The sequence below is a fragment of the Simochromis diagramma genome, unplaced genomic scaffold (assembly GCF_900408965.1).
Source record: "Simochromis diagramma unplaced genomic scaffold, fSimDia1.1 OVJJ01000304.1, whole genome shotgun sequence".
NCBI lineage: Eukaryota > Metazoa > Chordata > Actinopteri > Cichliformes > Cichlidae > Simochromis > Simochromis diagramma.
The window spans coordinates 10,098,618-10,125,586 of NW_024387030.1; the positions used below are offsets into that span (position 1 = coordinate 10,098,618).

Here is a 26,969-nt window from a genome sequence, read left to right on the forward strand (position 1 = left end):
TGGGCCCTTATGACTGCTTGCTTGGATTGTACCAGTTGGGGAAACTGATCAATATGGAGGATATAACCTATACAGGGCATTTACTCAGTAATAATGGCTCTTTAATTTGCTAGCTTTGTCATACACTGTGTCAGACAAACTGCAACTTTCTCCAGCGATGGATGACACAAATTATTCCTCTTAGAAAAACACCAGTGGACGAATGTAAATGTGAAGAGGGGGCCCCATTGAGAAGATGATTGCTACCACAGACAGATGATAAAAACAATGAAAGGCCAACATCTTGCCCAGTTAGTATGGGCTGCTGGATACAGACATATTGATTCACTGTGTCTCATTTTGGACGCTTTTTTTTCTGCATACACTTCCGTGCACACTATACACTTAATAGCACAGTGGGTGTGTTTCACATGTGTGATGTCTAAGTTGTGAAGTTGTCTAAGATGACATATCCAACATTTGACCTTGACTGACACACTTGCTGCAGCATTTAACAAACATTTACAACTTGTCAAGCATTTAACAACCTCTTAAAACCCATATTTTACTCACAATAGAAGGTAGAAAACATCAGATGTTTAAAAATAAGAAAATGCATTTGTTGCTTTGTATACCTTGAGCACTGATAGTGCTCTTTCAGATACCCAAGCAGCCAATTCCATTCACACAGATGAAGTTATGGATCATGTTCACATAGGGCTTCTTCTTTGGATAATAGAGCTTTAACCTGCATTTGCAATTTCTGGAAGTGTTCCACAGTTTGTAGATGCCATCTTTGCAGAATGATGAAATTTGCCCGTCTTTACTTCTGAGAAACTCGGCCTTCGTGAGATGCTCTTTATACCCAGTCATGTTGCTGGCCTGTTGCTAATCAACCTGATTACGTGCAATTTTCCTAAAGTCATTTCTTTTTTGTACCTCTTACTTTTTAAACATTTTTATATTTTGATTTTACAGTGTCCCAGATTGTTTTCTGAATTTGGTTTGTAATTTGTCTATATTGAAGACAATAATTAATATACATAAACACAGTGTGTTAAACTAGCTAGCTAGCTAATAATCCTGCTAGCACTGGAATCATCATTGCAGATGACAGTGTAACCTCCTCCTACTAGCAGAAAAGGGATTGGTGATCATTCCCCGTCTGCATCACTGCCTGGATGGAGATCAGCCTTCCACCCTCAACCTTTAGACTATTATAAAAACACCATCCAGGTAGCTAGTAGTGTAACACTTGTAAATACACACACTTGTGCACTTAAAATAGCAGGTAGATATGCATGATTTGAGTCACAGTAATTATGTTCTTGAGCACATGAACGGTACCAATTGCTTAGTTGGGGGGAAAACTCTTTGTACATGATAGCATCGCTTGGAAAAACAAAAGTGACAACTGGGAGTAAAAGTCTCTGTGGTGTTTGCTATACTGCAAATGGGACTGTAAATATGCATCATTAATGAACATCTGTTATGGTCCCTACAGAGACAGAAATGGGATACACAATTTGTTTTGGACTGTACATATTGTAGATATTACAGGTGGGAGGAGATTATTAATTAGGCAGTGCAGCAGTTTGTAATAATTTCAAATGATGAACCTTTTCAAACAAAGCTATTAATTTGTGATCTCCCAGGTTGTCTTATAATCTAATTTTATATTTTTCTATTTGACAATATTTTAAAGTAAAAGGCAAAAAAGTTTCCAAAAGTCGGGGTTGCTATATTCTCCAGAATTAAATTGATCTTCAGCAAAGTGGATTTTTAGTACATTACCATCTTTCTTCTACACACACACACACACACACACACACACACACACACACACACACACACACACACACACACACACACACACACACATATACACACTTATTCTCACTGCTAAAACAATTACAGGTAGTTTCCCTCTGTGTTAAGAGAGCGACTGAGGTGTTCTTGTTCTATAATTACAACTCTCATCATGCACATCCCACTGCAATGCCCCAAACCACCATATCTGCCTCAGCCACTTTGTTCAATGGATGTCAGATCTCACTGTGTGGTCTATGTTGAGAGACCACTGTATTTAAAGCACTGTAGGAAGTTCTGAAACAGCAGGGCCACTCGGTTCCTTTGTTCTAATTTCCTCTCTTTCTCTGAGAGGAAAAAAGACAGTGCCAAGAAGGCACTGTCTTTTTTGTGCAGTGACACCTGCTCCTTTCCTCCTCTCTTTATTTTCTTTTCTTTTTTCCTAACCTAGTCTCTTTAAGCTTCTCTTTTTATACCCCAGCCAATCTGTATGCCTCGTGTGCTTTCACACCCCATTTTCCAATGCTGGCTCTAGGTATTCTCACCGTGGAGAAATCTGTCTGTTTCATTTGGGTGTGGAAAGAGTATGCTAATATTGCCTGCTAATGCCCATTGGGTGGGATAATGGCAGCCATCACTCACTGATGCAGCACAAAAACTGACAATTTGCTCTCCTTACGCTGACAAACAGCATATACTTCCCACCGTTCTGTCACTCTGTCTTTTGTTTTTTTACTCCCTTTGTTCACACTGAATCTGTCTTCCCCCTCGACTGTCTCTCCAAGCCTCCTTATTATTCTGTTTTCATCCACCGTTCAGTCTTTCAAGTTGGTATCGTACAACAAGACATAGGCCATGACCCTTGAAGGATGCTATTGCAAAAATGGAAACTGCACTTGGATCTAAAAGCTTTACAACTGATCGTTTTACTCATGCATAAATTATTCAGTCAAGTCCTGAAAAGAGGGACACACTAAGAGTCATGGCTACAATTACAAGTCAATCATCCTACAGGGAATTATTTTTTGCTGTGATGGAATTATTGGCAGGATAAATGGCAGATATATGACCAATATGCATGCCCTTAAATCCTACCACAAATCAAAAAGGAAATATAGTATTTCTTCTCTCCATATACATTTCTTAAGAAGCAACTTTACACAACAATGCAGGATGTTTAAGTATCGACCTGCCAGTGTATATAATTTCATTCGACAGTGAAACGCTGTTCTTTTAAAGCTCAAAATCAAAGTCATAGTCATTGTATCTTTATTGGGTTATTTCCTTTATAAATGCTTGAAATTCCCATAAACTGAAAAGTGATGACAAGCTGCAAATGCAATGTGGGAATATAATCGCTTTTCAAAGTTAATAGGTAAAGCAATTTCTTATTTAAATGCTATACTTTGCGTACTATATCTTAAATTTATTGTCTTAATTCTGTAACTCTCCTATATACAAACCTGAAAACATTTTGCAACTTCATTAAGCTCATATGTTCATATATTTTTCATTTACCCAGGACAAAACATGAAATCTCGTATCAAACTGACACAATTCTTGTACAAGATCACGACAGTTGATGAGAAGTGGGTCTTTGCACCACCTTTAGCTAAGAGGCCACACATCAGGTCACAAGAGTGAACAGAAGCATGCACTGAAAGTTTTCTGCACACCAACAAATTCACCATCCCCTCTACATTCCCTCTATTTGGAGTTCTGCAACTTTTTCCCTCTTCCTCTAAATTAAAGTTAAAGGATCAGTGGTTTCTTAGAGTGAAGGAGAACCTCAAGCATATAATCAAAAAAGGACTTTGTATTGAAAAACAGTGGGAGGACTGTTACTATTATATCAGAAAATGTTTATTCCCTAACCTATCGGCCAGTATTGGAGGTTGCTGGTTGTTTCCAGGTAAAATTGGCCATAGAGAACACAATGCACCCAAAACCTTCTTGTAATTGCATTGGACTCCAGTAGATTGTCACAGCTGCCCATAGTTTTTATAGAAGATGCCAAATTGTCTACAAACACTTGCCATTCTAATCTCCAGGCTGCAGTGGAATTTGAAAAAGTGTGACTCAATCACTTTCACTTTCAGATTAAAAATTACAGCCAACAAATTTCAAGAGGTGCAACTTTCACTTTGATATCTCTTTTTCTGGTTTGCAGTGCACTTTTCACAATTTCAGTGCTGCTTGGTAAGCAGCTTGGAATTTTTGCAGACAAAATCTTCCATGCAAATTACAGGCAACCACAGCAATGTCTAGCTGGAGGTTTGCTGGCTGATTTGTGTAATTACTTTGACAAGTGACCAAAGTACTCGCAAGGAGCTGCACTGTACACCTCTTTTTGACCAGTTTCACACTGGTGCGATCACTTGCCAATTGGTCTTGGAACATACTTTTCCCTAGCACCTGGTGATTGCCAGATGGTTGCCAGCAGGTCTCTAGGTCTGTGTAACTTTATGGATAGTGCAACTTAACATTCTGATCACATGTAGCATCTGACTAGTGTTGGTATATTATGTTGCATGCATGGTTGGTTACTGTGCTGTGCAGATTACAGATTATTGCTAATTAAATTAAAGCCACGTATGGTAACAGCACATGTTGGACTATTGATTCGCACCAGAAAACAGCTTTTAACCCCCTGTCTATAGTTTGTATAAAAAGGCAGTTAATGAAGAACTGATGTACACATATGAAATAAAGGATAAAAAAGCACTGAAAACAAACATCAGCCACTTTTTACGAGGGGGGCCTCGAGTAGGAGGCAGTGGTGATAATAGGCGAGAGCTTGCAATATGTTTCTATCAATTAGAACTGTGAAGGTATCTGGCATGTCTGGTCATTGCACACAAGGATAAACTGCAGAGGCTGATTTGCGTAATTACTTTGACAAGGAGCCCAGAGGTTGGCCCAGAGAAAACATCACATTGTCCAGTCTGTTTATCCAACTGCACTGACTGATATGATAATGTAGTGAGTTGTTTTAAGTTGCACCATGGGCAAAATCTGAACTCTAATCTGATTACAGTAAAACAATATCACTTCTAAGAAGAAGGGGTTTGTTTGTTAAAACTTTGGAGCTGATTTGGATTAGGATTCAGGAATTTTGCACACACACACACACACACAAAATCACAAAGTAATCATGATCCAAGATCTGGATCAGGATTCTGGATCCAAGGATTCAAGTTATGAAGGAAACTTTCAGCCTTTCATTGTTTTCCAGTAGCTCAGTAATAGCCTTGCTACTGAGGCATACTGTCTAAGCACCACTTTGCAGCTTAAACACAGTGATTGCTGTAAATTGACATATCAAAGATGCCTGCAGTATGAAGCTACAAGTAGAATAATAGATGCTTTTTGCCTATATAAAGTCTGAACAGTAAATAACACATGAGTCTGGGGAAGGAGCTAAGCATAAGAGAATTCAGGTGAGGCACAAGAGCTACCGTCTGTTTGTATTGTTTAGAGTCCATTTAATGCACAAGGTTTCTAAGCTTTAAAATACAGCTATTGTGGAAATTGATACAAAGATTGCACATAAATGTCCAACAAGGTGAAATAAACATAAAGCAGCATTTGCTTGTCTCATGTGAAGCTCAAGGCTGTCACAAAATGTCATTTTCTGCTGTGGCAGCATGCACTTTACAGCAAAGCTTAGCCTTTTCCCATTAACCCGACTGATCTGGGAGCGGATTCGTCTGCCCTTTAAAATCGCTGTCTCCAGGGTAACTAAAGCAGTTACTCTTGCACCTGTTAAGAACTGAAAAGGAAGAGCAGATGATTCACCTGAAGCCAGACTGCAATCACCTCTATTCATAGATTAATAACCTCCTATGGTTCTAGACCGGCAGCATTTCAGTGGGTGTTCTGCATTGTTGACGGGGAATGCTCAAACAGCATTGTACTTGCTCAGCAATTAGCTGAAAATGATTGCTAATTTTGATGGGGAATTTGATGTTTTGCTGTTTTCAAATTTGTGTTTGGTTATATCTTTGTTGTAACAATGCAAAAAATCTTATACCATTGGAAAACCTGTTTATTTCCCATTAAATGATGTCACATTTATAAGATCTCTGGGTTGATCAGCAGAATTGAGCATGTGGGTAACAAGCATAAAAAACATGCCAAATCTTCTCTGCCAATGCCAAACAGCTTATTACGCTATTGACTCTTGTTTTTAGGTTCTGATACCCCAGGTGCTGACAACTAGGTACCTGACTGGCACCTGATTATCAACACCAGTGGGAAATGGACCCCACAACAGTGGTCAGTTGAAATCTGCTGCCATGTTTGACTGATCTGGATGAGGCCCATGCCATAGAGGTACTTCAAACTGGTGTCCTGCAAAACCACATTGCAGAATTATTTGAAGTGAGCCCTTGTACCATCACCAACTCAAAGGTCACGTTCCTTCCAGCAGGGGATGTCAGAGACAGGCTGTAAAGTCCCAAGAAGATGACACAACAAGAAGACAATTTCTCCACCCTGTGAGTTCTCAGGAACTGTAGGCAGTCCTCTACAGATCTGCAGAATCTCCCTGACTGCAAAAACAAGGCTTGTCATCACTGGGGTCAATCTACGTATAGAGAGATATCAAGATGAGATTCTGCAACCAGTGACAATCCCATATGAGTCTGGGACTGAACTCGCCCCCACAGAGCAGGGAGTTCTTCCAGAATTTGGGAGTAGGGATCAACTTGAGCATGTTCTTCATGCCAAAGTAACCAACACAACCACATTGGCTGACTTACAACAAATGGGATGCAATCCCACAGCAGTGTGCGAACAAGCTGATGACCAGCATGTAGAGGGTGTGCAATGCTGTTTGATTGTTGATGACTGTTTCCGGTCTGCAGCTGCATAGGGCCCCATTTATTTTGGACTGTCTCCCAAGTTTAAACTATTAAATAGCAAGTCCATAGAATTTGAGTTTTGCCTAATTAGTATGTTTTTGATATGACTTTTCAGGAATGTATTGACAGGTGTCCTGCTTCTGTAGTTGAAACAGAAAGCGTACTGACATCTCATTATATAAAACATCAGCTACATGTTTAGTTATCTGTCTCCTTGTAGTCCTCTGAAACATCTTTTTTTTCTTTTTTTTTTAGGGGTGTGACCACCATCCGTCTTTGAAGATTATAGTTAGCTTGTAATATTTTTTTCTGTCTGAGAGAGCAAAACTTACGTCACTGAAACACAAGAAAACAAAACAGACAAGGACGAACAAAAATCGTATATTGTATTTATTGATTTTTTCTGACTTTTTTGAGGTTGTTCCTGCAACTTTATATTAATGTTGCACAATACTGTAATTGCAACTGACCAATAACCTTTGATTTCACAGCTCTGTGATTCAGAGAAAAAGAGCATAAGAATACAATATGGTAGTAGTAAAAGTACAAACAAAATTGGAGACTGGGTGGAAAAACTTTCACCCAGGAAATTGGGGTCAAAAGTAATAGAAAAGTTGATTTACTATTTTTGGATGTTGTTGACTTGGTGTTTTCACTGATTTTCAGATTTCAGGAGTAATTTTAGACCCTGTTACAATGTTTCACAACTATATGTTGGAAAACCATTTATCCAGAAAGCCCTAAAAAACACACTTTTCCCATGTTTGTTGTTTTTCCCCCAAGTCACAATATTAGTCAGCTGATCAATTGATTGTACTAATGGATATGAATTAACTATGATGTTGCAGAAACACCAACAGGGTGATATCAGGTCACGCAGTTCAATATTCAGTGAATTTGTCATGAGAAGAAGACAGTTGTTGGGCGTTACAGTAATGCCAGTGGGGTTGCTGAGGGTCACTGATCTGCAGCCCCGCAGTCCCAGAGATGGTGGCTGTTGTGTGACTGGAGCAAGACAACACTACCCAACTCTGCAGGGTCAAGGCACAAGGGACTACGGGGTGCTCTCCCTTCAAATGTGACAAATACGATGTGACATGTCAGTGCGTGCTCAAGAACATCGCCCTCTTTCACTCATATTGGTGTATTATTTTTTTTGCTTCTGTTCCTTTCCTTGGTACACAAACACTCCCACACACTGGAACAGACACATACATCCAAAAAAAAAAAAGGAGTTCACTCTGTCTTCCTCACAAAAGCAGACACAGAAACACAAATACACTCAAACAGGGAAATATAGTTACTCACTCTTGCATGAATACACACACACGGAGGTACACACACTCTACTCCCCCTGTGGCTGTCATCAAAAGCAGCCACTCTGCCCTACACTGTGTAAAAGTAACAGCGTGCTTTTATTTTTCCCTTTCCACTGTCTTCTCTTTTCCTGATGTTCACTCCTCCTCTCCACTGTGGTGCCTTCCAGTCATTCCATGTCATCCCACCTCTCCGGCACCTCTCCTACCAGCCGAAAGTTAAGTGCATTTGCAGACCCTCTCAGATAGGCTGTCATATATATTTCAAAACCATTTCAAAAACCGATTTAGATGGACAGAATGCACATTCACCAAGAGGCTGTGCGGGGCTTATATTCGCACAGTGGCTTTTCGGAGTCGTTTTTCCCTCCTTCAATAAGACATTTTTGAATGTCATGCTCTCATTGTCAGCGTAGCGTGTAAGTGTACTCGTGATTTTGTGACTTTCAAAGTGGGCAAATAAAATATTTCACTTTTTTTCCCCATTAGCTCTAAGAAGACATATTCACTTATCCAAAAGGTAACTTTTTTATTCCTTTAATTAAAGGGATCTCTTCAGTGTCATCGGCAATATTTGCTGCCTTCTCTAGATAACAAATTACTCTTAACATAAATAATGATGCACAGATTAAACATGTGAAAATAGAAACGCTGGTGGTTGTGAAAGAAAAAGCATCAAAGCAAGTGGTGACACTTGGAAAATAACCCCAATTTGTATTTTCTCCTTTGATGCTGGTAGATTAATTGTGCTCATTTCACCTGCATGTTTGCTTGTCCTCATAACCCCCACACCCAGTGCCGTGAATTCTGGGAAGTGTTAATAATATTTAAAGTTAAACGCCATCTGTTCCCAGGGTCTAACCTGAATACCAATACGGCTGCAAATGTTGCAATTAACAGAGCCAAGATGTCAGAAACAGCAGAGAGGAAGGCTTTAAGCCTCCTGCTCCAGGAAAAGAGAGGCAGATGTGATGTGAGCAGAGATGACTTTTCCAGTTCTCTCGGGGGGGACACACACTCCTCTTGTCCCCTTTTCACTACCTCCATCTGCCCTTATTTGATGAGATTCTCAGTATCATCTTTACTTAGGGGAATCTGCTTTTTAAAAATACAGGCCTTATAAAATGCTTGTCTCTCTCCATTTGAATGTTTTAAACAGCGAGCACAGGCAGATCAGTCAGGTGAATGAGAAGGCTGCTGTTATTTTTTTCCGAAATTAAACCAAATTGCGTTTGCTCCGCCGTACGCAGTTCGTCGCCACGGGGATGTTCTGTATGCACATGTGCTGTTGTGAATGACGAAGAGCAGGATCCATATGAATAGTTTGATTAAAACAAAATGTAGACTATCAAACTATGTACAGTGTGTTAGACTTACGCAAACGCGGATAAATCTGAAAATGTAATTTATGGGCGGAAAAGTTTTATCATCCACAATCCTGTTTTTAGATCATTATCAAACTGTTTGCTGTCAATATTTACATTTCCTCTTCTTCTTTCACAAACAAAATGGTGCATTAAAGTCAGGATCTGCTAAAGCTGATTTGGCCATGTCACATCGCGCTTTCACTGTGATTATGTTGTTTTTCAGTTGGCAGACTGCATAACGAGTGACATATCGTTCTGTTTGCTACCAGCACTTGCACACACATGCAGGCTGAGACTGCGAGAGCCTCAGACCCACAGGAAGAGCAGGTGATTGAACATTTAGTTGACTTACATTATGATCTACAGAAACAGCCGTCTTCTAAGTAAGCTTTGACCACTGATTTTTCCTTTTTACCCAAATTTGGGTTTAACATCTTTACATTTTTAACTTAATCTAGAGCTTAACACACTTATTAGACCATCTAACATAAAAAAAATAAAAATAAAACACAAATATTTTAGAAATTCTAGAAATTTTACCATTTAAAATATCTTTTTAGTTAAATAGCTTGCACATACTCGTTACAAAAACACTAGAAATAATTTTTATATTATTTGGTGGTGGTCTAATGTGAAATAACCCAAAATTCGTATGTATAGATGGTAGAAAACAAAAAATAAATGCAATGAAATAAATAATAACAATCAGTGACAGAAACAAGCTTTCATAGACTTCTGAAAGAGATAAAAGAAAATCTTTCAGTAACAAGACGACACAATTTCCGCTTCCTAAACATGTTTTTATGCTACAAATTAGACTTAAACTCAACATATTTTCTAAAAACACAACGCCTGCCTGCATTCGACTACATTCAATTACATCTGATTACATTCAACATCCACTAGTTAACCAAAACAAAGCGGAAGAAAAATAGAAAACTGCAATGCATGTCAGGCATGATCCTTGAAATTTCATCATCTGACAGTTAGTGGCAAGGCTTTTAGTATTGACAAAAAAAAAAAGCTCACCTTTCCTCACCCACACATTCACACACCAGCATAAAGCAAGAATTTCAAAAGTGAAAATACATTTGAAATCACTCACCCTGGCCTTCTATTCACATTAAGCTGGTGGTTTTGACCCTTAAAGATGAGCTCTCAAAAGCAGATTCTGTCAATATCAAACTTCCTTTATCCCTTTTCCTCGCTCTCTTTCACTCCCCGCACTTCACTGAGTCCACAGTGGAGTGGTGGGGAGAAGAAGCTGGCTGTCCCGGTGGGATCATTGGTGTCACTGTTCACACATTCAGGTTCGTGTGACATTGACCTGTGGGCGACAGTGAAGCTGCTTTCTCTGGAGACTTAGGTGTTGCCAAGGCTGCTGAAAGCACCACCAGCGAGGTCACACTGTGAGGCATGTGGCATTCGATGCATTTACTTTAATGATTCAGGCAGAAAAAGTCTAACAGTCCCGCTGTGACCCAGTGACCCGGAATCTGTTTAGATTAAAGTCTGTCGATGTTTGACAGTATCAAAGAGAAACATGCCACATGTGAATCAAAAATCTGTATTACCAACGAGAAAAATAATCAGGAGAACACTTATCAACCAGAGTGCTTTGATACTATAAAGAATTTATTACCCATATGTTTATAATCTGGGCATGTGTCCGATTATTGCTGGGATGGTCCAGTGGGCATGTTAGATTGTATGCTCTTCGGGGATGCAAGCCATGACTTCCAATATCAGCTGGCCTCAAAGCTGCTTCTATAATGCATGAAGATCAATACACTGTGGCTTTGTGACTGAGGCCTTGCAACTCTGTGCCCATATCAAGTATTCTCGGCAACTGCCCCGCCGTTTGAAGAGATCTATGCCTTTGGATTTATCAGGGCTCTGGGGATAACAGACTACAGGCTGGATACCCAAACTGCTATTGTTTGGTACAAAAACAAAGCTCGCAGTGCTGTGTTTAGGGTATTTCTGACATTTGCAGTTTTACGACAGTATTTGATGATGGCTTTCAGAGAGGCATTTTCAAGAGATCAGAACAAAAGGGGCATTACACCAGTAATCCATCGCTTCTCCAAACTTTGTGCTCTAAAGCTTCCCCATTAAAGAATATGGTTGGTGTTTTTATTGGATTATTTATCTATTTTTTTTATAAATTGTTTTTACGTCATGGTCATAATGGAAGCTTGGGCAGTATCAGCACATCAGATATCTGAAGCTACAGTTTCAAGAAAAAGACTAGTAAAAAAGTGTGGTCTGATCTTCATAGTTCACAGTAATAGTCAAACACAACCTGACTACAATGATGACACACAAACTCACTTGTGTGCTTTTAATGTCTTTACTGAATAAAGTGACCAAACAGTCCCGGTGCCGGCTGAAAAATTTGTCCACATAAATGGAAAAAAAATGGTTTTTTTGGAGAGCATTCATTTTATTTGGCATGTCCTTCCATTAACATCATTTTTATTCTGTGTTTTTCTTATACTGGGCACATGAACACAGATTTTAGCATCTCTGTGCAAGATGAATAATTTCTTTGCTGTTTTTGTTTTTTTCTTTTGCCAATGGGGTTATTTTTTACTTCTTTCATGGTCTTTGCAGGACACCAGCTCCTAGGGAGAGTAATAAGATCCTGAAGTTTCCCACTCATTGCTCTTTTGTCTTATTCTGGATTGATGAACAAAAATGGCTTTAAACATGCTTTTTAGGGTCATTTCCATCTTTCTGTTTCGGTATAACACTTTTTCTAAGATCATATAAAAGACATGGTTGTTCACCCCAAACAATCTTTTTTAAAAGCAGACTTCAATAACCATTCTTTGTAAGCCATTAGTCATAGGGAGGGACACTTTGACGACCCACACCCCTAATCTCCTAATCGCAACACATGACTCTAAGCGGACATTGGAAGAGACATTAGCATAGAGGTTACTTTTTCCAGCCTGCACTGTGTGATTACTCTGTGTGTTCAATAAAAACATGAAAAGCACAGCTAATTCAGTGTTATTTGTTTTGTCCGATTGTGTTTGTAATCGCGACTTAGTTCAAGACTCCGTTTTACAGGCAATGAAAATGATCAGTATTTTTGTGCATGCAAAACTGAAGAAAAATATTCATCAGCAAGCACAGTGAGTACTGGGAACAGTCAAAGCTGGTCAAATCTGCTTCTCTCACATTCTCCAAAAGCAGTTCACCCCCCTTCCCCTGGTGTGGTGACAGTTTTGTATTACACTGAAGACACTCCACGCTCAGCATAGATTAGTTAAAGATTCCCTGAAGATTTTTATTTTTTATTTTCAAGAAATGAAACCCATTTATGTTCAGCTATTTTCAGTGGAATACATTTTGTTCATCTCCTACCTCTCAAAATTGGTGTAATGCATAAGTACATTTATTGTGAAGCCTTATGTCCAGAAGAACACATTACATTATGCAAGTGATTTTTCTAACACATCTACATGTCGTTAAAAACTCCTCTGGAGTGAGAGAATGGATGTTTATCGAGTCAGTCAGTCGTACTATTTCATTTCATATCTAAACTTTTCAAGGTCAGGGTCATGGGCTGGAGCCTATTCCAGGATACACTGGGCACCTGGCGAGTAAACACAGTGGCCCTCCATATTGAGAGAAACCAGGTAATAGACTTGCCCATTTGGCATCATGCAAACTCCAAACAGAAGCACCTGGCTTCAGACTGGGGTTTCAGTGGCCATTAGGACGCTGTTCTGCCAAAGAAGTTATCAGTGTTTGTTTTCACATACAGCTCATAACACTATTAAAGCAGAGGAATATAAAAGCAGGACTTCTGATGCTTAAAACTGTACCCCAGTCCACCTAAGCTATATCTACTGATGTTTACTTTTCAGTGCACTTGTTCTGAACCTTCTGGGCTTGTGATTCTTAGACTTATTAAAAGCTGAAAATCTCTCCTTGTGATCAATTTCAATAGGACTGCACTATTTTAATAGCACTCTTAAGTCCAATAGATAATTTAGTCCTCCCAGCAGGAATGTTATTAAAATATTGCAGTGATTTGTGTCCTGCTCTCTGCCATGTCCTTACTACACAGACTCACACAGACACACACAGTTTGTGGGAGAGATACACACATGGCCATGTTGGAAACAAAGGTAAAAACACCAGGAACATGAGGGGGGAGAAGTAAGGATGTGGCAGAGATCAGGACACAAATCACTGCAATATTTTAATGATATTCCTACTGGGAGGACTAAATTATCTATTGGACTTAACCGAGCTATTAAAATAGTGCAGTTCTATTGAACTTCGCTTTTTTTTAGGTCTTAATATCTAATATATCTCTTCTATAGTATTTCTATAGGACATAAATATAGCTTGGGTTGTATTTTTCATGTCTAGTTAATAGTCATAAAAATGTAACACAGTGGGAAATAGAACATGCAACTATCCAGATTCACTCCTACAGTGGAAGGCATTTATCTCAGCCACATACCTTGTATGCTTTGTGTGACTTTCACAACCTGATGAAGTGTTATACCCAACAAGGCCCTGGGCGCTCTCCCCTACTGCCTAATGGCCTACTCTAATGGCTGTTTGTCTTGTTTCATTGTAATTGGGGGGCAACTGACAATGCAGCAAAGTCTCTGCTGTCGCTTTTTACTACTGAGATTCGTCTGCTGGCCCCCTCTGGGTCCTGTGCTTTGTAGGTACCAGTTTCTTCTCTAATGATATCATAATTGCTGTTTTCTCACACAGTGGACAATGGTTGCCAAGCCTGAAGGTGGCCTAGAAAATGAGCTGGAGATCAAACCGGGGACACCACGACAATGAAGATAGTGCAGATGCATAAAAAATAAAGACATACTCATCAAAGGAGAATGTATTGCGGTCCCTTTTTAATACTGATGTGTCTCCCTCATTCTTTCCCTACCAGCCAAACCATATGGTTATCCACAATGCATCATTAGTGTAAAAAAGAAATGCAAATGTGCTTTCTCTGTGTCAGTCAATGTCACTGCAGTCAGTGTGTGTGTCCTTGAACAGGGTGTAAGAAGCTGAGATATTACCTTGACCCGTGTATTGATCCACACTGTTAGCCTGACATCCAGATGCACATTTACATACATGTACCAAGATGAACTAGCAATATTTTTCTTTTTTCTTTTTTACGCTCCTTTCTTGAAAGGTCTGTTTCTACAATTAAAAAAAAAAGACCAGCTCCAGTCGTCTCAGCACACTCAGAAAAGTGAGATAGCGCAGCCAGCGCTGTTTGAACAATCATTTCTCAGTCCAGCTGAATTCATGCTGACGCTCCAGTTTGCTCAGTTTGCTTTCTGAAAACTCCCCTCTTCCTCTTTTTAATCCTCTGGGTGGTGAGGTAGTGAGATGGTGAGGGGGGAGTGGAGAAAGAAGGAGAGACCAGCATTGAATGCTGACAGGGACATAACTTGCCTACCCTGCATACCTTGTTTACAGTCTCCCTCCCTGCTGCTATACCCTCCTCTCTCAATGGAGCCATAAAAAACAAATAGGGGCTTTTAGAGAAATTGCCTGTGCACTGAAGATTAATAACAGTTGCACAAGTTCACCCAAGAAAGTCTCCAGAAGCAAAAACGATATTGGAAGATTAAAAGTGCCACATCCCTAAATTGGAATGATTCAGTGCTCGGGCCGCTCTCTAACCAGCTTATTGGGAGTCAGGGCTTTGGTCTACCTGCCAGACAAAGAGCATCATTAAGTATTTACTTCTGGATGAGCGTCTACTGCATGATGAGCTGAGGGTGTTATCGATCCCGCGTGGCTGAGATTGAAGTGGCCTGGGAGTTGTGGCAGGAGCACAGAAAAGACAGGTCATCCTGTTTGAGTGCAGGTCAGCTTTTTGACATTTGCAGCAGAGTAGTTTAAAAAGAAGCGATGAGAACACTAATTTGACTTACTGACATCAACAACATTGTAGATCTTTTGACGGGTTGTTTGACCCATTCAATGCACATTTACTATGCATTATCCCTTTACATTGAAGACTGTGGATTAACCCACCAACCAGAAAGAGTGGTAAGAGTTTGTCAAATCAGTAACTTTTGATGAACTTACTGCTTGTCATCAGCAAAACTGAGAGGCTGGTTGATGAACTAAGAAGAAAGGAGGACAAGATACACACCCCTGTTTGCATCAGTATGGCTGAGATGGAACAGGTGAGGCTCAGAATAGTAAAGAACCAGTCATGCTGCCATCCCATCTACACACTGGTGAGGAAAGCTCAGACATGACCCCACCTCTTAAGGAAACCAAGGCTGATCATTTTAGTTGTTTTTAACATAGATGAGGAATAAAAGTCATGGCAATTGTAGACATCACAAGCCCATACAACCCAAGGCTCTGCAACAGGTCCAGAACATCACAGATAAAAGCATTAATGAGGATGAGAGATGTCTGAGCCTGAAGGACTTTAAAATTATCGAGCAGTATCTTTTATAAGAATTTTTCACAAGGACTGAATTCATCCTCAACACTTCACCATGAAAAACTCTGTTTTATTAAAAAAAACAAAAAACATGTTTTCTAATCATGGAAAACCTATATCTGCATGCTCTTGAAATGAGCCATCTAATGTCCATCATGAAAAAAAAAAAACACACTAAAAATAAGTTATTTAAGAATAGCTCATTTTTATTTTATTTTTGAGTTTCCAGTAAGGTCAAGTAGCCTCGTTTCCTTTGTCGCTGTAACAGTATTATCGTAATAACATTATATATTACTAAGGGAAAAAAAAAACCTAAATCTATTATTGTGAATATTCAGCCCCTGGTTAACCACGACACTTTGATCTGCATATTTTCAGCGGCGCCCCATAGTTTCTATGGTAACAAGGAGGCGCACACGTCTCCGGGGCAACCGGGTCTAAGCGTCTCAGAAGTTGATAGCAACCACTACAGAACGCAACAGGCGTCAAGTTTTTAGAGCCGCGTAGAATAATTAGTAATTGCAGCAACATTGCCCTTCGTTAATTTGGACTTCCACCAATAAAAGCTGTGGCAATGAGGAGGAAGACGGAGCTAAACGCAGAGGGCTTCACCGTAAAGGCCACTTTGAAGAACGCAGTGGTGAGTGTAGTTGTTTCAGTTAGCACTAGCTATAGTAGCAGTGGGGAGCGTTCATCCTGGAAGCCCAGGGATGGAGAATTTACGGTTTGCATTTTATAATCAATTTTGTGAGAGAAGTGCCAAGCCCATTACGGAAGAATGTATAGAGCTGGTTACATACAGTTAGTCACATTGAATGTCATTATCATTGTAACTTTACCTGCTACAGCTGGAGAGAACTGGCATATAGTGTTATATTCAGGAAGTAACTGAATCTAATTCACCTCACTGGCTTGTTGAATCTCCTCTCTTCCCGATTGGCTTGTACTTGTCATGTTTCTTTACATTAAATGGTAAATGGACTTGTACTTATATAGCGCTTTTCTGCTATAACTGAGCACCCAGAGCACTTCTTTGACACACTGCTTTTATTCTATCCTTTTAAATGCTATGTCTAGCATTAAACATAACACAACTTTCTGATTAGTGGACAATCTGCACTACCTCCTGACAAATGTTTGTCTCTGTCTGAGACAAATGTTTAAATATGACTATAGGGATCTGCTAGAAATGGTATTAGACACATTTTAACCAATTTAAAGTTATTTATAAACGCTATGGGAAAAGAAAACAAATGTTTTCAAGCTATTGATCTAATTCCAGCTGAGATCATACTCCAGTTTTAGACTATTTAAGCTGTCATTCACAATTCAAAGAGCCTCCTGTCTGCTTCTTTCTCACACACATACTGATGGACAACTAGCAGTAAGGAACCTGGCAGTGACTAACAGCAGGGAACAGGTCATTGTCAAATTTTCAGAATAAAAGAACACAGTTGATCAAAAGAAGACCATTTTATCCATCCATGTTCTTCCACTTAGCCATTTAAGGCTTGCGGAGGGACTGGAGCCTATCTCAGCTGTCATAGGGTGTGAGGTAGGGGTACCCTCTAAACAGGTCGCCAACCTATTGCAGCCCTTAATGAATAGCCAATATGCTTTAAAATTTTGTAATCTACTAAAAAAACCACAGTTTCACACAGGAAGTGTTGCTGTTGATTACAGCCCGGATAAGTATAAGAGTTGAACAGGAGTCTCACCTTTTCTAAATAAATGTCTTCAGTTATTTAGTGGATGTTATCATGATGCGTTCATGCTGTGAAATTTAAAAGAAAAATAAAGCAGCCACAGTTAACTTCGGACAATGAACACAATACTCAGATAATTTTGAAAACAGCAGACCTCAGTTATACACATTTATCCGCTTTAGGGGGTACAGATTTTCAAAATAAATACCCCCTATTGATTTATGTTTTTAATATCAAGTGCTATCTCTCTTCAGCTTTTCAGTCTACCTATTTATCTCCAACTTTTTTGCAGCAAGCCACAGAGTCAAGACTGGCGGTAGCAACAATCCTACCACCATTTTTCCAGAAATTGCATGGTCTGTTATTTTTTGCTCTGCGGCAAAATCTCTGTGCACAAATCAATCCAGAGAGTTGAGGTAGCAATAGGAAAAATTAGAATGCCTGAACAAACTCTTCAACCATTATTCTACTGTATCTGTCTTCTATGTATGTGTGTGTGTGCCTAACCCTTTTGGTCAGACAAGCCTGAGTGGGTTTCACACAAACATGGACATTTGGGAACTCTAAAATTATCCAATAACATTTATGGACTAAAATGACACTTATAAAGCCCATTCAGAAGCTATATGGCAATGATTAGATGCTATGAAACGCAGAAACCGTGTGCTAAGAAAAATGCAAATGCTGTTTTTTTATAACAGCATTTTCCTTTTATAGACTAACGGGCTTGTGGGGTGGTGGAGTTGTGTGTAGCACGTGGTTTGAGCTTAAAAGCGTATAGTTTTGTTTTTGATTGCCTTGCTACAAATAGAAAAGGAACTGCATTTATTTTTGTACATCCTCTTGTCTTACACTGAGAAAAACAAGAAACCTCCTGAATCTTGATTTCCTTGTCGAGAAGTCCCTATTTGGGACCTCAAGTGTAGTTAAACTGTTGAAGGGCTTGACTAATTTCCAAAGAAAGACTTTCTTCTTCTCATTTACTGCAAATGAAGATGGATCAGGAACGTGTAATAGGTTGTATGGCAGTGGACATTAGTCTCTATTGACTTCATGGACTTTATTGATTGGTCAGTAAAACGAGTTTTTGTCTGGCCAGAAATAGATTATTATTTAAAATCCAAATCTAATTTTATTTGGGCTTGACTGCGGTCTTGTGCAGAACTCCATATCATTTTACTTAAATAACTTATAGTTTACTGGAGTCTTTTTAATGAGTTTTTCAAAAACTACTGTGTCTGAGGAGTAAAGTTATGCTGTGCTTTGCTATTCTGGGATGTCTCACATTGAACATTTAAATGTCTTTCCTTTTATTTCAGTGACATATACAGGGGTTTTACTGCATCACAAACAATTCCAGTGCCCGGCAAAGGAAAAAAACAGTGTATTAAAATAATTTTAAACATTTTTAAATGACTTTTCTTTATCAGTTCCCTGAAATAACAGTGAAATGCATAGACTTCTGTTAAGCAGATAAAGCAGATAGACTCGTTGCTTTAACTATATGCAGAACAGTGTGCCTAATCAGATGCATAATAATGACCCAAACGTATGTGGTATACATATAGCCATGCATATGCACTTATGCTTGTTTAATTAAAACATTGTCAAACTTTCAAAGAATGAGGCCAGAATTAACACTTTACCATTTTTTTTTTACTCTTGGGTCCATATTATGTCAAAAAAGGTAGAAATCCCAAAAAGGGTGATCTTATTGGTCAAGCCTTCTGTTTACAAATGGAAGCAAATGTAAAGGAAGTTGGTAAAAGGCTGAATGTGTGTTTCACACAAAGGATAAACTGCACCAACGACCAGCACAACATAAGTAATGATTCATTTTGAATGCTGAGTGCAAAGCTACTCTAGTCCAACAATAAAAATTCAGAGCTAAAATGAGCATAATAGGTCTTCTTTAAACACAAGCAGTGGTGTCATAGTCACACACTGTCAGATTACTTAAATGTAGCTTTAATAAAAGTTGCTCCAGTTCACCCACGAAAAGTCTCCAGAGTCAAGCAAGGCTGGAAGATTAACTGGAATGATTCAGTGCTCAGGCTGCACTTTAACCAGCTTGTTAAAAGTCAGGGTCTTGGCCTACCTGCCAGACAAAAAGGATCATTAAAGGTAGGGTGTACGTTTGTTGAAGCCAACAAGAGTAAACTATATTTTTTGAAAGCAAACAGCCAAATGATCCCACAACCTTCCCCTCCCTCCTGACTTCAGGAGCTTTTGCTCTGTCATTGTAAATACAGGGTGTATCAAAAAAAACTAAACAAAACCTGTCCCTTTTCAAAGGGCTATTGTTGCCTTTACAGTTGTTCTCGGTTGGCACAAAGGCAGTGGCAGCTGGTTAAAGGCAAAGCATGTCAGAGGCAACCACAATGTTTATATTTTGCTTAAATCTGACTGTTTTCCCCCCAAACGCTCTGACAATTAGCCCTATTTCCTAGAGAACACAAAGCTCTTCATTAGAGCTTATTTCTTAAAGGGTGCATACTAAAAAACATGACAATATGCTGAATGACATGCTGAATTAGTACAAAAAATGAAAACTTTTCTTTCATCTGTAAGTTCAAAGAATTCCTTACATTTAGATTTATTGTTGTAAAGCTGTTATGTTGACAGCTTTGAGTTGGTTCATGGCCGTTTATGGTACTGTATTGGAAAGTGTGGCATTCTTGAATGAATATGAGCATCATTTTAAAACATTTTGTCAGAAGGTTTTTGGTTCTCAGGTCTGAGACATCTTGCCTATATGTGATGAATATTTGCAGAAGGGCCGCACAGTTCTGATGACAACAACAAATACTTGAACCTGAAGCCACAGCTGCCTTTTATTTTTTTGTAGCCGCGTCCACCTTGAGATGCAAAAGAGGCTGTGTAGAGCTATCATTGACTCGCTCTTCCTTTCTTGAAGGTCATAAACAAATCTGTTGTCAAGAGCTTTCATGAGGAAGGCTCCTGCAAAGCCCTTTAATATTCACCATCTCCCCAGAGGATCTGCTGTGTCTGGAACATGAATGATACGCGCACACCGGCATACCACTGGCTAAATCTTCAACAAAAACCATTACATTTTTCAGGGGCTTGCTTGTGTCTCTTGCTCCCTGTTTTTTTTTTTTTTTTGTCCCCCGTGGTCACGGACATTTCACTCCAGAGAGGGCAGCTTTGCGGAGAGCTGTGATTTGTAGGTAACGACAAGGCCATTTCAAGCCTTGAAAGGGTATGGGGACTTGAAGCATAGGCTTATTATGCTTTAAAGTATTTGTGGTTATAGAAATTGAATCAATAGCACAGGCCCCTGAAACCCTTCCACCTTTTTTTTTCTTTTTTCCAGTGATTCATCCTCAAGCATTCAAAGAGAAACAAGATGCACTTTACATTCTGGTGGGAGGTCGTCACTGTACGCTTCATACAGAGAGGGCAACAAAGCTGTTATTTTCTGTGTCAGAGGCTTATTCTGGCTTGATGACAAAAAGAAAAACCCAAAACAAACAAAAAAAAAACCAAGAAAAAAATAACAGGTTGGAGAGAGACTGCAAACAGCTGTGCAGTGCAGAAAAATGAATGAATATGACTACACACACTTTACATGGAAAGAAATGCCCCCAAAAATGGTGTGAGTGAATGATACACATCACAAATTATTTTCAGGATCATATGGAAATATTTTTGTCATAAAATATTGTCATAAAAGAGAAATAAAGCATGAAAACAATAATTAATATACTCTTCCACCACATTCTTTACATATATCTTTATATATATCTGGCACAGGTGTAATCAGTCCTTAACAGTTAGAACTTAGTTTTTCGTTCAACCGTTTTAAAACACAGTTAGCATCTGGCTCGTTAGCGCTAATGCTTCGCACAGTGGAGCTATGAACTGTATTTGGGTTTATGATTCCAAACTTTGTGGCACATGTTGTTCTGAGTGGCAGAGTGTATCTTTGCCTCACCTTCTTCCCTGTCATAAGGAGAAGCTGCTTGAGCCCGGAGGACAGTCAATTCCTCCTCTCAGGTGTTTTTGGTTCAACTTTGAGCTCCTGTTCATCACCTATGCTGTGGCTGAATGGAATGACAGAACAAGTATTGCAGTGAAATTCTGGAGATTCACAAAACTAAGTATCTATGTATATACTTGGTAGAAGCAGATTTCTGTAGTCAACCTTGTTTGAGTTGTCAGAGTCAGAGATGTGGGCAACCAGTCAAAGGTGTTTAATCAGGGCATGTTATTACATCTCGCTGCATGAATACCATTCTGAAAATAAAAACATTGGTCAATAACTATTGAGCTCACAGATCTGTCTTCTGGGTTGGGTATTGATTTATCGAATACTGAAGATTAAATTAGAGTAGAATATATGACCTCTGATGATTGTCATGCCCTGAGATTGATATATGTAGTCTGTAATTTGTTGGATTTTTGCCATCACACATCCTGCAATGTTTCCTCTCTGTGTGTACTGCTTTTATACTTAACCAACCTCAGCTCTGAGGTCTTTCAAGGTCTTAGATGTCACAAAGTCCTTTATCTAGAGAAATCCTCCTTTCTGAGGTGATAAAAGAAAGTTTCAAACATTTCTGCACTCATATTTCATACACTCATATAATAGTCTGCAATAGTCTTAGTAAATAATATGCTATACCTATCATAAGTAATGATTCTTTTATGAGCAATAAAGTTTTTTAAAAAGCACCAGGCAATTTTTGGAGGTACCTTTTTTTTTTTTTTTTTTTTTCACATTTGCACAAAATCAAGATCTAAATCTGGAGATTCGTGTGCCAAGGGACAGGCCAAAGGATGTGCAACTAGGGCAGGACAATATGGCCAAAAATATTTATCACGATATATATTTGAAAATTTGCAATAACGATATAACTGACGATATAATTGACGCGAGACAAAATACCTTACTCCACAACTTTATTAGTGCAACCCCCCGGGCCATATCATACCATGAACGGTATGATATGGCCCAGCCCTAGGTGCAACCACTCTTTCTCAGATTAACTAATACTTAATACTTCATAAACTTAAAGAAATAACAGCACAATAACCAGCTGCATCTTCAGTGTGTCCCTACAGTTCCACCTAGTTTTAAAAAGTTTTAATTTTGGGCTAACATATGAAACACAGAATGATGGCATGTCTTTTGGAAACAATGTGTTGCATCCTTGCAAGTAGAAGAAGAATCAAGGGGCTCAAATCCATGTGGTCATCCAACACCTTACAGCGACAGTTAATGTTGGTTTTTCAATATGTCACCTGTCTGAATCTCTGCAACGTAATACATGCTCAAGTACATGAACACAACCCTCTCATGCTCTGCTGCACAGTTCACCTTAGAGGGCAAATTGATACAATCTACACTAGAGCCCAACCTCAACTTTTGTGTAACAATGCTCTGCAGATTGCTGAGATGATAGATTTTGAAAAATCACAACTCATTTACTGCTTACTTGGTCTCTGTGGTAAAACCAAGGCCAGCAAACAGTGTCCCCAAGACTCATACAAGGCTCCCCACTATCCGCTAACTCCAATCCCCCAGTCCTGCCGTCATCCTGCCTTTTCACCCCACTAACCTCAGGGGACAGATAGGATACTCCATGCCAGCAAACGTGACCTCCATATCTTATCCTTCCCCCGCAGCATAATCATTATATACCTGAGCAGATGTCTCAGCCCCTTATACAGTCTCCCCTGCTATTCTCTTGCTCTCCCTTGTTCTCTCTTTCTTTCATTTCAGAAGCTTTATTCAACCAGCCAGCACTCTGGAGATGAAAACATTTATGTAGAGAAACAATGGGCTATCAGACTATTACTTCATATGCACTCTAAATCGTAAACTAAATCAATTAAATAATAATGACAGTAAATTAAAAAGCAACAGAGCATAGATGCATTTTGATTTAATTGTATTGTATCATAGTAATTTGCTTTAGTGGATGGTTTGGAAGGATGCTTTGTAGAGAGTGTGTCAGAGATGTGTATATGCACATCTTAGCTATTTGTTTTCGATGCTCTAGCCCCAGAGTGTCATCGTAATAAATGAATCCATCTGAACAAATTAAACAAGTGACAGCTTCGAATTGATCCTTGATTAGGGCTTTAAATGAATGTAGAATTTCAGTACAACTCGATTAAATGTAATCTCACTTTAAAAATGTGATGTAAACTTGGTTAAAATGCTGTCTCAAATTTGATTTGCTTAGAAGATTTCAAAGTTTTTCTAATAGCTTTATGTGCATTAGTTAAAGCTTGATTTAAAATGATTAAACCCGATTCACTGAAAAACACCATAGGGTGGAATAATCATAGCAAACACAATAAGACAACAATAAGAGTCTGAAATAAAAATGAGGCTATTTCAGATAAACGATAGCAGCAGTTTTTTTCCTTTTTGACCAAGATTGAATCCTTGAAATTTTTTATGAAGATGAATCTGCCTATTTACTACTCTCACTTGCCATCAAAATCATTCTTCCCCATCACTCTGAACACGTTTACTGACACAGAGACTCATAATGTGCCCAGCATGAGCCATAAATTGCCCATGAAGCACAATCAGGTATTTTGTGTCTGTGTTGTGTCTTGCCTATGCAAGGCAAGGCATACTGAGCAAAGTTGGATGTCCTCACCCATCTGCTTGGCCGCCACACTTGAACTGCCTCCCGGAAATGTTTTCTAAACCAGCAGTACTTGTAGGGACACACGCACTATTTTTCTGTATCCGTCTTTCCCTTCCCTCGCTCCCGTGTGTTCATCTTATCAGCACCACAAGCCTGCAGTCCATCCCAGCAAACAGCTGGGTTATTTGAGGAAGAATTGAGTCATGGTACAAAAAAGGTTAAATTGGCAACGGACTCTGGAGGCCTGCTGGCATTTCCATTACTATCGATCAACCACGGAGCCTAAAGGTCTTAAGCGCACAAAACATTGGCTGACTTGGGCATCTTACAGTTTTCCTCATAACTTCGTATGTTGTTCTTTGCATGAAATACTGCATAGAAATGACAATACATTTTAAGCATTATATAAAGATGAAATCCATGAAATGCCACTAATTTAAAGTCACCTTAAAAGAGAAAAAAAGTTTGCTTCTGCAATGCCCATTTGAAACTTTGCTTTGATCCTGGATTTTAGATCACATTGAAGATCTACATTCCTGCTCAGGGTAAATTTGGCAGAACTTACAAAAAGCAGTTTCTCTGATTCATGTTCTCTCGCCAGGTATCAACAAATAGATTAGGTTATAATTGATATCATGGCGTCTGAAGTGCACGTCTGCTGAAATGTCTGTGACCTTTTCCGCGATTGAGGAAAAACACCGTCAGTAAACTTCAGTCAGATATGTGGAAGTATTTCCACAACATTCTATCATGACCTTACAGGAAGTGCTCAGCTGATTATATCTATTATGTTTGCCTTCCTCTGAGCTTGGTTGACAATTATACTGGCCTCTGTGTTTGTTATGTTCTCCTTCATGCCCTTGTAGCTTGAATTCTAATTAGATAGTGTTTAATAGCGAATGTTTATTGCTCCTTGCAGGGCCTCTATTTTCGGCTCAAGAGTTAATTAGCCCTATGTCATGTGATAACCATCACTGAGGGCATCTAGACCTACGCCATTTCTATGAGCAGTGTCCTTGTATAAAAACAGCCAGTTTTTTTTTCTTTTTGTTCGTTAGGTACAAAATTGCTAGAAATGATCAGGAATCACCATAAAATGTGTTTTCTTAACATATTTTGCTTAATATGTTGCCAGTGAAGTCTGTTCTAAGCTGTAAGACAGGGTATTTTACAGCTTTCACATTGATTTTCTCCCAAATGGTTGTGAGTGGAAGTTGCTGGAAGTCACTGTAAAATTGATTAATAAAACCCCAATCAAGCAGGCCTAGAAATCAGTCAGTGATAACCACTGGGTCACCAGAAGAACCAGTTCTGTTTACATGGTACATGCTCAGCTTAGGTAGCATTATTAGAAGACATAGGCATGGCACGGGTGTGGTCTCTGGCTCTGCGGCAGTGGAGGGGTGGTACAGTAGGCTCATGAGGCTGTGCCGGGAAGACGGTGGGGACAGGTGAGAGGGATTACAACTAATGAACTCTGCCCCTTTTTAGTGTGTGGTGTTTAAAGGAGCTGGGAAGCTGGCCTTGTGGTGGAATATATACAGTGCAGAAGCAGTGGGAACGCAGTATTTAAAAATAAAGGTGCTTAGAAGTGACACTTGAACACTGTGTGGGTCCTGATCATTTCACACATATATTTTCATTGATATCCAAATTATACCCAGCTTTGTCTTTCTATTTAGTTAGGTTACAAGAATATCTTAAAGACATAAAGGCCTGCAGGACCTCAAACCAGATGCTTACTTTGGAAGGCATTACCTTGGCCTCCAGTCACATTGTGAGGAATATTGGAGTTATTTTTGAGACACAAACTGCTTACTTGTGGTTCCTAGGATAAACTAAAGTATTTTTAGAAGTCCTTGTCACTTAACAGTCATCTTTAAGACCTTGCTCACACTTAATTGTGGAAAATTCATTTAAAACATTATTTAATAACTGTTTTAGCCATCCCCAAAACCGTATATATAAAATCTGATAAAAACAATTTTGCAGACTTTGCCATAAAATAAAATCCCTTTTCCTTATAGTTATAACTCAGTCTTTGTTGTTTGCATAGTACCATGTCCCTGGCCCATTTTGGCAGGTTTTTGCTGAGTCTACCACATGTTTGTTGTCCTTCAGGAACAATAAACAATAACAGTTTTCACTCCAGATATCCTTCCTGAGCCAGCCTTCCCATTTATCAAGGCCTGGGACCAGCACTAGGTTTTTTTTTTCCAAGTATCAAACCAAGGATCTTTCACATGTGCAGCAAATGGATAAACCACACTAAGTAGCCACTTCCAGAACCTTTCATGCTACTGCCTAGAGTTGCAAGGTTGCTTGATTACATAAGCAAGTCAGATTTACAGGTTTGTCTGAGGGGGAAAAAAATCAGTGATTTGAATTCTATTTTACAATGAGTAGGCTTGTGTGTGGTGGTTCAGAGTAAAGGTGGCTGACTGTGAAACTGTAACATATCTTGTAATGCTAGCTTTTGCTCACGTAATGTGTTTTCTGTTTGAGTTGCTGTTTGGTTTATGCAATAAACCTTCTTGATTGGGCTTATACTGTGCTTTGAGCAGCTTTCAAAATGTTTACCTCATGATAGACATCTGAAAATGACTGACAGTAAGGAAGCAAGAAATAAATCCTTTTAAATAAACCTTTTAAATCGCAGTGCTCTGTTCACTTTCTTTTTTTTTTTTGCTACATTCCTTTGCACAAAGCCATCCAAAATGTTATACTGACAGTATTTCAGAAGCTGCACCCTCTCTCCGGTGTCCTCTTTTGGACAAGGTTGTATTGTCGCACCGCAGTCCCTGCTCACTCCTTTAAGTCCTTCATCTTTGGTGTCAT

The 26,969-nt window shown here is 39.1% G+C and overlaps 1 protein-coding gene across 3 annotated transcripts in view; it reads left to right on the forward strand.

The window, feature by feature from the left end:
• Positions 1-16,206: 16,206 nt before the first annotated feature.
• Positions 16,207-26,969, forward strand: part of pacrg (PARK2 co-regulated) — a 147,947-nt gene continuing 137,184 nt past the window's right edge. For 2 of the 3 annotated variants that reach the window (XM_040042192.1, XM_040042194.1), the window contains exon 1: positions 16,207-16,433. In XM_040042192.1, coding sequence (XP_039898126.1) covers positions 16,368-16,433 — 66 coding nt within the window. In that variant the 5' untranslated portion in view covers positions 16,207-16,367. The remainder of the gene's footprint in view (positions 16,434-26,969) is intronic. The other variant, XM_040042195.1, reaches the window with a different exon arrangement.